The sequence below is a fragment of the Callorhinchus milii genome, unplaced genomic scaffold (genome assembly GCF_018977255.1).
Source record: "Callorhinchus milii isolate IMCB2004 unplaced genomic scaffold, IMCB_Cmil_1.0 Scaffold24, whole genome shotgun sequence".
In the NCBI taxonomy this organism is placed as follows: Eukaryota; Metazoa; Chordata; class Chondrichthyes; order Chimaeriformes; family Callorhinchidae; genus Callorhinchus; species Callorhinchus milii.
Genome location: NW_024704765.1, coordinates 111,775 through 125,453, shown reverse-complemented (window position 1 = coordinate 125,453; position 13,679 = coordinate 111,775). Strand labels below are relative to the sequence as shown.

Below are 13,679 nucleotides of genomic sequence, written 5' to 3'. Positions count from 1 at the left end.
ATCCAAAGAGCATGGAGTCCATTGTACAAACTACAAAGAGCAATCTTGTGTTCCAGAAAAGGCTCTGAATGAGGAATGGGTGATGGATACAGCATGAGGCCAGAAAGCAGTCTTTCGTAATCCCAATTCCCAGTTCGTTCCCAGTCTCCTCTTGTCCAATTCTGTTTTAAACACCCCCAATTGACTGTGCTCTAACATCCCCCGGCCTCCAGGGAAATCATTCCCCCTGACACCCCTCTGGGTGAGTCTTACAAACCTCTCCTTTTACTCCCTGAGTCACAATCTGGAATTCACTCCCTCTCCTCGAATCCCTTTGGATTTTTTTTGAGAAAGAATTTCTTTGCGTTGAAAAAAATGTGCTGGATTCCCTCACCCGAGGAAATAGTTTCTCTGTATCTACCATTGTTTCAGGCAGCAGGATGACAGTTGACTACTTGCTTCACTCAGATCAGTGTCTGTTATGTGTATGTTATGTGGTATTTTTTGAACAGTGAGAAACCATAAAGCTCAACGTGGAGTCCTGCAGCTCAGTGCTTAGAGCATTCGCTTTGCAAGTGAGAGACCTGAGTTCAATTCCAGGCAGAGGGCGAAACCTTGGGCAAGTTTCCTTACTCCACACAGAGCCTAATAATAATCCCTCCAAAACCAAAACCAATAATAAATTGGTCATTTTCAATCCACGACTGTTTGTGGGACATTGCTGTGCGCAATTGGCTGCCGCGTTCGCCCACAAATATACAGTCGATTCACTTTACAGTATATTCTGTGAAGCACTTTGGGATGTCTAGAAGATGTGAAAAGCGCTATATCAAATGCAAGGATTATTATTATTATCATGTGAAGAAAATAGTGTTTATTGTTGTTGTTCCTTCCAGCACCCATGGCACGGACTTGATCCTGAAATCCTTATTGTTTGGACGTATTGGTTGGTTGGTTGGATCGGTGAGCAGCATGACAGCTGGAGACATGAGCGTTTAGCAGGATGTGACCCACGCAGTTGGTGATGGCCCTTGCCCCCCGGGGTATCCGAGTGCACTATGTGCCATTTCGAGAAGATTCTCAATTGATTCAATTTCTTTGTCATTGTTGAGCAACAACTTGCTTTCCTCTAAGGCCTGACTCCCATAGTCGATCACCTACAATAGGGTGAGAGAAGATTATTGAAGCAGTTGTAAATCTATAATAAGAAAGATCTTGCATTCATATAGTCCTTGTATGACTTAATGTACCTCAAAGCTCTTTGCATTAAATACTGTCAAGTGTGCTAACATGAAACATTGCAGCCATTTTGCACACAGCAGTGTGAGGTGAATGTTTGATTAATCTGGAGGATTCACACACAACACTAAGAGAAATTTACTTTTTTCAAGAAGCAAAATGGGATTTTTAACACCTGTGACCTGGGTTTAACATCTCATCTAAAGGACAGCACCACCTCCTGCCAATGAGGCATTGCTTTGGAGTGTCAGCTTGCCCTGAGATTTGAACCTATTATGGGGCTTGAACCCACAACCTTCTAAACCTGAGATCTGAAATATCCCCACCCTCCTGGCCAAGGCACAAGAGTTTGCCCCTAAACCGGCTAGAGCTTTCCAAGATCAGTTGATAGCTTTAGATGAAGAAGGCCCTTCAGACCATCTGATCTCATTCCTCCAGAACCCAAACTCCTGTCCCCCATCACAGCATTGAGCTGCTTTTTAAATGACTCCAGTGTCCTGGCCTCAACCACCCATCCTGGCAACCGTGTTCCAGTTGTTGACTTCCCTCTGAATAAAAGCAATTGGGAGTTATGGCTCCTTGTGTTTCAGTGCCTCTTATTGGGATAATGGCCTAAATCAGATTTGACCTGCTCACATCACATTGCCCCCAAACCTACAATTGGAAGTTATACATTTTTAAATATTTATGTGAAATGGAATTTGGGTCAATGTCTGGCTACCTTTCTATAGTCCATGATCACGTAATACAGCATAGCCAGTGCGTGAGCGACCTTTCCAATTCTGCCATGTTTTGGGACGAAGCCCTGGTCCCGGATGTTGTTAATTGCATTCAGTACTTGGACAGCTTCTGCTTGCTGAGCCACATCTACAGACAGACAAGACAGAAGCACATTGTTACTGCTGAACTTCTGTACAATAGTCTCATTGCAGGGAGCATGAAAGTTTTAAAGGCTTTAAAGGACCTTAAAAATAAAAAAAATTATGATTATTCTTTTGGCCAAATGTTTTTCTTTCAAGCTGTTATGCCCCCATTCGCCAAAACTTTCTTTCAAAACCCTTTGTCTTCCATTTTCTCCTGCTTTCAAAATTCTCAATTTCCTGTTGTGCAAACTTGGCCTCCAGTTCGATCCCCAGCTTTCATTTCTCTCTTGCATCCGGGCCCTCAGTAAAATCGCTTTCCTTCACCTCCACCACATTGCTTTCTCCAAGTTGAAACACCCATTTCACGCTTTAATCACATCCCTGCTTAGTCCTTTCTAATGCACTCCTTGCTGGTCTCCCTCGCTCCACCATTCACAAGCTCCAACTCATTGAAATCTCCATTGCCCGCGTCCTCACCTGTACCAAACTCCACATGCCCAGTATTTCGGTGCATACCAGTATCCACTGTCTCCCTGTGGATTGATTTCAAGGTCCTCATCCTCACCCACAAATCCATCCACCACATGACACCCTCTGATCTCTCCAATCTCTTATCTATGTATCTACCCATCCCTTCGCTCAGCTAACAACTCCCCCTTCCTTTCCAAACCACCATCAGTGGGGAAGCCTTCTGTCAGGGACGTCCTCCTGACGTGAAAGGCGCTTTATAAATGGAATCTTGTTGTTGTTGTTGTTGTTGTTATGCCCGTTAAACCTCTGGAACTCCCCTCTAGCACTCTATCTAGTACCCACTCTTTCTGCCTTTTAATCCTACCTCTTTGAACACCCCTCTGGCTATCCCCCTCCCCCTTTTTCTTGCTCGGTGTCCAACCCCATCCCTGTAAAGAACTCTTAAGACATTACCTATGCGTATGTAAATACAGGTTAATAAAATCAAGACATTAAAGGGTACAGGAGAGCGAATGGGAAAGGAGGATTAGACTAGCCAGTTCATGTGGAGAAAACACCAGCTCAGGCTTGGTAAACCCGACGTGAAAGGAGCTTTACAACTGTATTGATTATTGATGTATTGAGATTATGATTATTTCAAGGCACTAACCGAGACTTTCCTTGTAATCTTCCATGCCTGGGTCTGGGTCCTCCAGAGCAGCATTCATTCTTTTCCATTTTGGCTTTTCCATCTCAGCCTCTACCAGCTCACTCAGGTGTTTGTGCCAGATGTCGACCACCTACACACAAAGCTCATCCAGCAAACAAACCTTTCATCCATTTCCCAGATGGTTACTGGAAATCTTTGTTCAATAATTCTGGATTTGCCCAGGGATTGCAAGAGTTATCAAGACTAGAAAACATCTACAGTCACATAAATTGGTCCCATGGCCTATCTCGTAACCCCGGGTGTTAGACTTGCTCAGTTGACCCCTGACCTCTAGGTCAGACAGTTCTGGGTTCACATTCCAGGTTGATATTTCCAGTGTAGTACTGAGGAAACTGCATGGTCAAAGTGCTGCCCTTTAGATGAGATGTTAGGCCAATGTCCTATCGATTCTTCAGGTGATATTAATATTCTTGTGACAAGCATGAAAATGTTTCTCCTGGTGTCCTGGCGAAGAAATCGCCAGATTAATTGAGTAAAAACAATAGGGGTATAATAGGGGCAAACTGTTTCACGAAGTGGTTCATTTTACACTGAATGTTTTAATAAGTGCATTACCTCGGTGTACATAGAGTCTGCGATGTCCATCTTGCCTTGTCCAAAGAACACATTAGCCATATGGAAGTATCCACCAGCTGTGTGAATGTCTTCGGTCCCAAATACTTCACTGGCATGGTAAATCTGAGCATATCAAAAATCTAGATTTAGAATCATCAGACAGATACTGAGCAATATTCTAATCCTAGTAACAAATCCTGATCTTTACAAAAATCCAAACAAGGTCCAGAAAATTAAAGAAAATGCAGAGACGCAGTGAGTTTACACAGAAATAATAATTTCTTACGCTTGATATAGCGCCTTCCAATTAATAAACTGACTGGCACAGGGAGCAATTCTAAGATTATTACTCTTGCGTTCCTGCGCCTCAATCTAGCTTCTAATTTCTGGAACTATCCACAAGACACAGTATCTATTTTTTGTTACGTCATTGGCTACTACATGACTACTACGGCTGTTCTCCATCTTTCTCCAAAATCTTCTGCACCTCCTTGGTTACGTCCTGTATCCAGGCACCTGGGAGGCAAGAGACCATTCGGGACTTGTGGTTTCAGACATCTGAGAACACTCAGGTGTCCTCACCGACAATTATACACACTAATTGGGCATTCGCTCATGGCTGTAAGTGGGATCTAACTGCAAAATGTTTACTTTTGTAAACACTTTGAGCCATTTAGATGTAAGTTATAAAAATGTTCTCATAAAGCAAGCATGATAAGGTTCGCGTTACGAGATAAGACGTGATAAGGCACTATATCAAATGGAAGGATTACTATTAGTATTAAGCAATAGAGTTGTCTGAATCATGTAGAAAAGGAAATCAAATAACCTGTCCTTATTTGCTCTACTTACATCATCAGCCAGGTACCACAGTGCCTTCTCATAGTTCCCTCTGGCAGAGTACAAGAGGCCCAGGTTCCGATACAACTTGTACTCAACGCCGGTTATGCACTCTGAAGTCTTCATCACCGTCCATTGAGCCTGAGAGAGGTATTCCTCTGCATCCTGTAACTGGCCCAGACCTGAGCAACGATAATCATGGATAAATGTGAGTCACTAAAACCAGCTCAAAATCACCCAATTCAGGAATATTGCCCACTCAGGTCTAAACTATTTCCTTTCTCCTGCTGTTCTCTCTACTCTCAGTGCTCAGCAAATCAGGAAAACCTGCTTCCAGGACTTTGGATATACCATGAGGAGGCCCCTCAGGAGTCAGGGAGGAATTTTCCAGGTAAATATTTCTGCTTTCCACCCCCCACATGGTCAATGTTTGTTTTGGTTTCCTCTTTTGTTTCAACCGGCATCACAAAATATGTCATTGTATATTGTGTGTATGGGTCTGTGTATGGAGGGGGGAGGAGGGAGGGAGTCTCCTGGCACAGTGGATCTGATGGGACTTGGTCATTTTTCTGTTCTTTGCTATATCATATCATCTCCTCTGCACCCTCTCCAAGGCCATTCCCTTTGTCCAGCAAACACTGACTTGCTTCATGTTGCTCCCACTCCATCCGCCATTTTGCTCCCGCTCTCTGGAGCTCCATCCCTGAAATCCCTCCAACTCGCTCCCTCCCTCTCCTCGTTCAAAGCACATCAAGACCTAACTCTTTGACTGCGCTTTCAGTCATCTTTTCCCCTCCCCATCCCAGCTGTTTCAGCTCCCACCCTCAGATTAGGTGCGGAGCTGAAAGCGTCAAGAGCTTTGAGATGTTCTACCGACTTGAAAAAGGCTCCCTGTAGCCCGACCCGCCCTACCATCGGTGGCCAAGCTTTCAGCCTCTCTGCCCCCACACTCTGGAACTCCATCCCACAGTCCCTTTGCCTCGCTTCATCCCTTGCTTCCTTCAAGGCCGGTCTCAAGACCCTCCATTTTGATCGTGCCTTCCCTCACCCCTACCCCACCCCTCCCCCATGCTCGGGTCCTGACCCCTGACTGCTTTGGGACGTCCTCCTGACGTGAAAGGCGCTCTATAAATGTAATGTTGTTGTTGCAAATGTTATGTTTCTGGAAGGGAAACACAAAAATATTGCTTATGCGGCCCATGGGCATTTCTCAAATAGGGAATCTCGCCCATAGCAGCCCGAATGTTGGACCTTGAGTCAAGTGTACTATATCAAATGCAAGGATTATTATTATTATTATTACTCACCAATGCTGGCCTCTGCCAGGAGCAGATAGGATGGCACTAACTCAGCAGATGTAGTTCCGTAGACACTGGTGGCAAAGCGCAGAGACTGCAGAGCACCGGGAATGGCCTCGTCCGGTTTTCCTTCGAAAAGCAGCTTCTGGGCCACTGTGCGGGTCAGGTCAATCATGTGTTTCTGTCCAATGGGAGGAGCCAGAGGACAAATTACGTCAAGCAGTCTGGGAAACATCCTCTTATTTACTCTCTGCTTCAGCCATCTCTGTATCAATATGGCCTTAATACCGTGTGCTTTCATTTTTGCAGCTAGCCTCTCAGGTTGCACCCTTATCTAATGCTTTCTGGAAATCATTCTACACACCATCCACTGGTTTCCATTTCTATCCACATGTTTTATTTTGGTGAGGCGTTAAACCGAGGTCTCGTCTGCCTGTCCAAGTGGATGTTAAAGTTCCCATCCCACAATTTGAAAAGAGAAGGCAATTTCTCCCGGTGTCCTAGCCAACAATCCCCAAATAAAAATTGGTCACTCACTGTAGGACATTACTATGTGCAACTGGTTGCCATGTTTCACTCACAAAATACACAGTCAATTGACTTTACAGTAAATCCTATGAAGCACTTTGAGACGCCTAAACAACGCAATAAGGAGCTGCATCAAATGCAAGAATTATTATTATAACAAATCTGCTTTCACCTGTCTCTGCACTATCTGTTGCTGTGAATGCCATCTCTCTTTCTCAGAGCTGAAGAATGGTATTGACGTGCGCAGTGGAATAAGGAGCTGGCAAATCTTCTCATGGATTCCAATCCAGTCAGCCTTTTGATGTTCTAGGTCACTAAAAGAAGAAAAATATTGATGCATATTCTCTGCTCAATAGCCCCATCAGAACCAAACAATCTCTGGACCTTGGTGCAGCCCAATGGATCCAAGGCACAAAATAATATCATCTGGATTCATGTTCACGATTCCTCACACTGCAAGTTGCTGATCTGTGAAACACCAAAGGAAGGTTGGGGAGCTATACTGTGGTGTATTCTGTATAATAATAATAATAATAATAATGTATTCTGTATAATACATGCGCTCCACAGTTAGTAGCACTCTCACCTTTGGGTCAGGTAGCTGTGGGGTCAAGCTCACAGTCTAGGCTCATATCCCATTGTAGTAAAGGAAGTGTTGCAATTGAGGTCCCATCTACCTGTTCCACTGGATGCGAAAAATCGCATGACCCTACTCAAAAAGAGGGAGTCTCTCTCTCCTGGTGTCCTGGCCGACAATCCCCAGATAATATTGGTCATTCACTTCATGGGTAATTATCTTAATGCTTTTGAGATGTTTGGATATAATAAGGTGCTGCTCTCTCACAGCTCCATTCACTGTCTCCCTCACCCCTGTCTCCGTTCTCCCTCTCCTACTGCCCCACACTCTCCACACACTCTCACTCCCCCATTCTCTGTCTCCACCATTCAGTCCCCGATATCCCTTTCCGCCTACTCTGTCTCCCCACTCACCCAAACATGCTCTCCCCTCTAATAACAACTTGCATGCAGCCAGATTCCTAACAAGGGAGAAGGGGGAGAGGAAGATGACCGTAGGTCCAGTTGAAGAGGTCTTAAAAACCAGGATTTAATGACAGATAAAGAGGGGACAAGACGGAGGGATTGGGGTAGGGCGTTCAGAGGTTAGAAGTGTAGTGGCTAATTTTGGTGCAGAGGGGTTGTGGGATGCTCAACAAGTCTGTGTGAGCGAAAGGGTCGGACACAGGAGTGGATGAGATCCTGTTGCCAGGCGAGGATCGGGGTGATGGGCATGCGGAGTTTGGTACGGGCAAAGGCACAATGAGTCTTGAACGAGCTGGACCTTCCTTGTGTATGGTAGAACTGGGGAGACTGGGACAGAATGCTTTTGAGAAATTGAGGCAGAGCGTGACAAAGGTAGGGTTGGAGCCAGGCTATGTGGCTAAGGGTCTGGTCAGGGCCCGAATATGGGCTAGGAAGGATGGCTGAAGATCAAATCTGACGCCCAGGTTGTCATGGCTTTGGTGAATTTGAGGGATCAGCCGGGGAGGTGAGGAAACATTGACGGGAGCCGAGAGGATGGCTTCCATCTTGTCCATGTTTAGCTACAGGAAGTTGTTGCTCATCCAGGCCTTGTTATCTGATAGGCAGCAGAACATCTGCGGATCTGAATCGCAACCAGAGGAAGAAAAACAGATTTGAGTGGCACTCGGATACATGTGGAAGTTGATCCTGTGTTTGCAAGTGATATCGCAAAGTGGGAGCATGTAGATGAGAAAAAGGAGTGGCCGAGGATATACCACAGGTGACTGGGCGAGGATTGGAGGCGAAACCATTGGAGGAGACAAAATGGAAGCAGTGTGTCGGGTAGGAATTGAACCAGAAGAGTTGAGTGAGGGCGGAGGTGATGGAGGAGGATGGAATCGTCCAGCAATGGAGATGTTGAAAAGTGTAAGGAAACAAGAGGTCAGAGCACGTGGTCGGTAATAACTTCCCGCTCTGTCTCCCCCCCTCTCTCTCTCTCTCCCCCATCCCCACTCTCCCCATTCATCCGCTGTGTCTTTCTCCCTCTTTCCCCACCACAGGGTCACTCACCAGTAGTACGTCACTCTACATTGTGTGCACATGTAGTGGGCGGTCTTTTTGCACAGTTCACACAGCAGTTTGACCCCTTTGGGGTTTGCGAGTGGGTACACGGAGCTGCTGAGCATTCCGGCGGCTCCCGGAGCACTGGCGGCGCCGTTGCGAAGGACAACAAACCGTCGCCCTCTGACCTCACGATCGCCACCAGAAGCAGCGCCGGGGCCTGCGGTGCGCTGAGGCGGAACCTTTGTGCGGGGAATGTGTGTGTCCGGGGCGGGAGGGAGTGCGGGACGGGGGCGGAGCGGGTGGACCGGTTGCCATGGCGGCGGACTGCGAGTCCGAGACCAGCGGCTTCATGTCGGACTGTGAGCCGCCGCCGAACGCGGCCCACTCGGCGCGGGCAATGGCGCAGTTCGCGGCGGGTCAGGCGGCGCAGGGCCGGCGGGTGGTGCTGGTGACGTCGGGAGGGACGAAGGTGCCGCTGGAGTCGCGGACCGTGCGCTTCCTGGACAACTTCAGCAGCGGGTGGCGCGGCGCCGCCTCCGCCGAATATTTCCTTGGCCTGGAGTACGCCGTCCTCTTCCTGCACCGCCACCGCTCGCTCTTCCCCTTCTCCCGCCGTTACTCCGCCATCAACCTGCTGGACGCGCTGAGGGCCGAGCCCGAGCCCCGGGCCGGGGCCGGGGCCGGGGCCGGGGCCGAGCCCCGCTGGCGGGTGGAAGCGGACCAGGCCGTGCTGCCGGCCATCGTGCCTGTGCTGCAGCGCTACCAGGCGGTGCGGGAGGCCGGGCTGCTGCTGGCCGTGGAGTTCAGCACTCTGTCCGACTACCTGTATTTGCTGAGGGCGGCGGCCCAGGCGCTCAGCCCCATCGGTGAGGCGGCTTTACACCGCGGCTCCGGTCACACACTGTCCCACAGCACAGAAGAGGCCATTCGGCCCATCGCGTCTGTGCGGCTCTTTGAAAGAACTTCCAAATTAATGCCATCCCCGCGCTCTCCCTATAGCCCCGGAAACCCGTCCTCCGCCTCTGCTCTGACGGCTGTAAATGCCTCTGTTCTCTCAATCAAAAGCCTCTGTGGGGGATAGTGATCTCACAGTCCAGGGCCGATGTCCAGTGCTGCGGAGCGCCTTCTTGTCTGAGGTCCTGTTCAGGTGAACATTAAAGATCTCACGGCACTGTTCGGAAAGAGAAGGGAATGTCCCTCTCTTGGCCAACAATCCCCCTCAACAGAATTGTACACTCAGGTGATGGCCTGTTTGTGGGACATTGCTATGTGCAAATTGGCAGCAGCCTTTGTCTAAAATTACACAATCATACAAGGCACCTTAGCAAATCAAACATTATATTCGTACAAAAAATCCACCGTTGGGCCTCTGGGCTGATAGTAAGTGCTGGAGAGCTGCAATTTAGGCAATGCCATTCTTCACTTTAATCTATCTCTTCAGATGAATGTTGAAGATCTCTTGTTATGAAACAAGATTTTCTCCCTATGATCTGACCAACAATCTTCCAGATAAAGGTCATCATCTCGAGTCTGTTTCTGGGATATTGCTGTGTGCAAAATGCTGCAATGTTTGCCCTCAAGAAATCGTCATCACACTTCATGATAATTACTGAGAAGCACTTTGAGACATTTTCATGGATTTGTTGAATTATAAAAATAGATTATTTGTGCTGGAAAGGGAGAATCCACTTTATGTCATCAGTCAGATAAACTGAGAATAATAATGGTCTGGGTACGATGCGCTTCACTGTGGTTAAGTGTTCAGTAAGGTATAAGTCTTGTCGGCAAAATGTCAAAGCGATTCACAGGATTTTTTTGTAAATCAATAATGACAAATTGCATTTGCATAGCATCTCACGTCAGGAGGACATTCTGAGGTGTTGTACAGTTGAGGCTTTGCATCCAAAGCTGGGGATTGGATTTGAAAAGGGGTGGGAGATGGGAAGATGACCAAAGGCATGGTCAAAGAGGAAGGTCATGGTCTTGAGACAGACTTTGAAGGATGTGAGGGAAAGAGTGAGGCATAGGGTACTCTGGATGGAGTTCTAGATAGTGGGGACAGAAAGGTTGAAGACCCAACTGCCAATGTTGAAGGGAGCGGGTGGGTTGGTAGGGTTTTGGAAGGCTGCAGAGGTAGAATGGGGCAAGACTGGAAGGATTTAAAAGTGAGAGTGAGGATCTTGAACGCAATCCTCAAGGGGACTTGTGTATTTGTTGGTGAATGTAGCAGCTGATTTGCACACTCTTGCAATGCCCCATGAAGGGAATGACCAATCTTATTGTTGGCCGGGACACTGGGAAAAATTCCCTTTTCATTTTAAATAGCACCATGGATATTTGTCCACCTGGACAGACAGTCGTGACTTTGGTTTAACGTCTCATCCAAAGGATGCATCTCCCAACAATGCAGTGTTCTCCCAGCATGTCAGTCTAGACTGACCTTAAAGTCCTTACAACAGGGCTGAATCCACATTAGGGATCCCCAAATAGAACTGTTCATTCACTTCATGGCTGTGGGTCACTGCTGTGCACAAATTGCATGCTGAGCTCCCCTACAAAACACACAGTAATCATTGCAGAAATCCTGTGAAGCTCTTTGAGATGTCATTGTGATGTGAACGGCGTTGTATCAAATGCAAGGATTATTTTTATAACTTGGGTGTGTTTCATAATTTTTCTGCACTTTTAAGCCTTGAACATAGTTGCTGTGCCCAGGGAAGGAGTATGTTCAGGACTGGAAGATCTGAGGGTGAAGTAGTTCAAGTAGAATGTCAGACACAGCTCAGCTGTTGACAACCTTTAAAAGGAGAAAGAACTAGTCCTCCAGTAGAAAGAGTTCCATGTATTCATCAAGGAAAGAGTTAAGTGCTCTGGGATGCTACCCTGCGTGAGGGGTGCTATGTAATTGCAAGTTGGTGTTAATTTCCCACAATTGGATTGAATATTATTTAGTTTATTTATATTGTATAACATACATATTCTTAACAAGTCAGGCTGTCCTGTAGCTTTTCCACTCCAATAAGTGTCTTGACTGTGCAAAGGTTGTTTTGGTCATGATTTAACCCTTCTGTGTCCGTATATTCTCCAGGACCAAAAGCCATGTTCTACCTCGCAGCTGCTGTGTCGGACTTCTTCATTCCTGCCTCTGAGATGCCAGAACACAAAATCCAGTCAGGTGCTAGTCCTTTGCAGGTGGGTGACAGTTGGAGCTAACTTTATCCAAAGGGAAGTTTTGCTTCAGTGTGAGGTGGTGATCCAATTTCCCTCTCTGTGGTATTGCCTTGTCTCTGGTGATAATTTATCACTCAAGTATTAAATGAACCCGGTTGTTAATTTGCTCCTGGTTTCTGTTGCTGGTTAGTTTCCATGTGGCTCACAGCTTTCTATTTGATTCCATTCTTATGTCACAGGATAATCTCCTGCCTCAATTTCTGTCTTATTTGTGCTGTGGGCCATAGCTAAGATTTGACAAATGCACTGAGTTCAAGTTCAAATGATTCTCAAGATTTCCATAATCGAGCCTTGAGGTGACAAATGCGTGGGTGAGGGTTTGGGCAGCCTGAGGGGTGAGGCAGTGGGTGAGTCTGGCAATGTTGCGGAGGTGGTGGTGGGCAGTGCTGGTCATGGCGCGGATGTGGGGGAAAAAGGACAGTTCAGGGTCAAACAAGACCCCCAGGTTCCTGACTGGCTTAGTGAGGTTGAGTGTGCAGCCGTGGAGGCTGATGCTGCCAGAGCCCGAGGTGCGGAGATGCTGGTGTGAGCCAATCAGGAGGGCCTCGGTCTTGCTGACATTCAGTTGGAGAAAGTTGTCCCTCGTCCAGGATTTGATGTGGGTCATGACGCCAGTAGTCCTGGAGTTGGGGGTGGAGGCAAAGAGGTAGAGTTGGGTGTCATCTGCATACATGTGGAAATTTACCCAATGTCACCAAGGGGGAGCATGTAGAGGGCGAAGAGGAGGGGACCGAGGACAGAGCCCTGAGGAACACAGCACGAGACAGTGCGGGGGCTGGAGGAGAAACTGTTTGCCGTGACGAAGTGGAGGCGGTGTGAAAGGTAGGATATGAACCAGTCAAGGACAGAACCTTGAAGGTTGAGCTGGGAGGCGAGGAGGTGGAGGAGGATTGAACAGTCCACAGTGTCAAAGATCGCGGAGAGGATGAGGAGGCAGAGGGAGCCCTGGTCACACATGGTCAGGATGTCATTTGTAACCTTGACCAGAGAAGTTTCTGTGCTGTGGGCAGCAGGGAAACTCGATTGGAGGGGCTCATGGAGGGAGTGAGAGGAAAGAGCGAAGCTGGGAGGCAACAGCTCTTTCAAGTCTTCTCCACTGTTAAGCGCTCTGAGAAGCCTTCCAGGAGAAGGGGGCTACATAAATGCAATTTGTTGTTACTGATATTACCATTTGTTTGTTTTCGTTAAACGGTATGATTTATAGATAACCATGCGGATGGTGCCAAAGATGCTTTGTCCTCTGGTGAAGGACTGGGCCCCTCAGGCATTTGTCACATCTTTCAAACTGGAGACGGATGCATCACAGCTGGTGTGCCGGGCACGCAAGTCTCTGGAGACATACCGACACCAGGTAGTGGTCGCCAACACTCTGGACACCCGGCGAGTGCAGGTCATCATTGTCACCATGGACTGCCAGACTGAATTAAAGCTGACTGAAAGCGAGGTCAAGGAGAACTCAGAAATCGAGAAGAAGATTGTGGAGCACCTGTGTAAATGTCACACCAATTTTATAGAAAAAGGCAACAATCTGGTGTAGATGAGAATATAATGTTTTGTGACATAAAGGCCAGTAGAATCATGGTGATTAACACTTGCAAATGCGAAGACACTGAAAGGGAAACCAATTAATCAAACTCATTTTTATTTAGAAAAACATAAAATATGGGCACTGCTGTAATCTGGAGCTTTATCTGGAGTCTCATCACTGATGGTGTGTGTTAAAACTTCACTCCTTGAACCCCTGGATTACAAGATGGTAGGATAACTGATAATTATCACATTGTTGATTGATACATTCAATAAGGCCAGTCCATAACTACAGACTGGTCTATGGTTGTTACTCCCTCCCCCCACCCCCCAATGGTTGGAATCAAAACCACT

General features: G+C 47.2%; 2 protein-coding genes across 2 annotated transcripts; one reads left to right on the top strand and one right to left on the bottom strand.

The window, feature by feature from the left end:
- Positions 1 to 833: 833 nt before the first annotated feature.
- On the bottom strand, positions 834 to 8,781 carry zmynd12 (zinc finger, MYND-type containing 12). The gene is made up of 8 exons (XM_007910722.1): positions 8,574 to 8,781; positions 6,655 to 6,796; positions 5,964 to 6,135; positions 4,669 to 4,838; positions 3,817 to 3,939; positions 3,202 to 3,331; positions 1,940 to 2,085; positions 834 to 1,136 (listed from the first exon to the last, which is right to left on the bottom strand). The coding sequence occupies exons 1-8, from the start codon at positions 8,687 to 8,689 to the stop codon at positions 975 to 977; spliced, it is 1,161 nt and encodes a 386-aa protein (XP_007908913.1). The 5' UTR covers positions 8,690 to 8,781; the 3' UTR covers positions 834 to 974.
- Positions 8,782 to 8,852: 71 nt separating this feature from the next.
- ppcs (phosphopantothenoylcysteine synthetase) lies at positions 8,853 to 13,433 on the top strand. The gene is made up of 3 exons (XM_007910721.2): positions 8,853 to 9,433; positions 11,656 to 11,759; positions 13,003 to 13,433. The coding sequence occupies exons 1-3, from the start codon at positions 8,881 to 8,883 to the stop codon at positions 13,333 to 13,335; spliced, it is 990 nt and encodes a 329-aa protein (XP_007908912.1). The 5' UTR covers positions 8,853 to 8,880; the 3' UTR covers positions 13,336 to 13,433.
- The last annotated feature ends 246 nt before the right edge of the window (positions 13,434 to 13,679 follow it).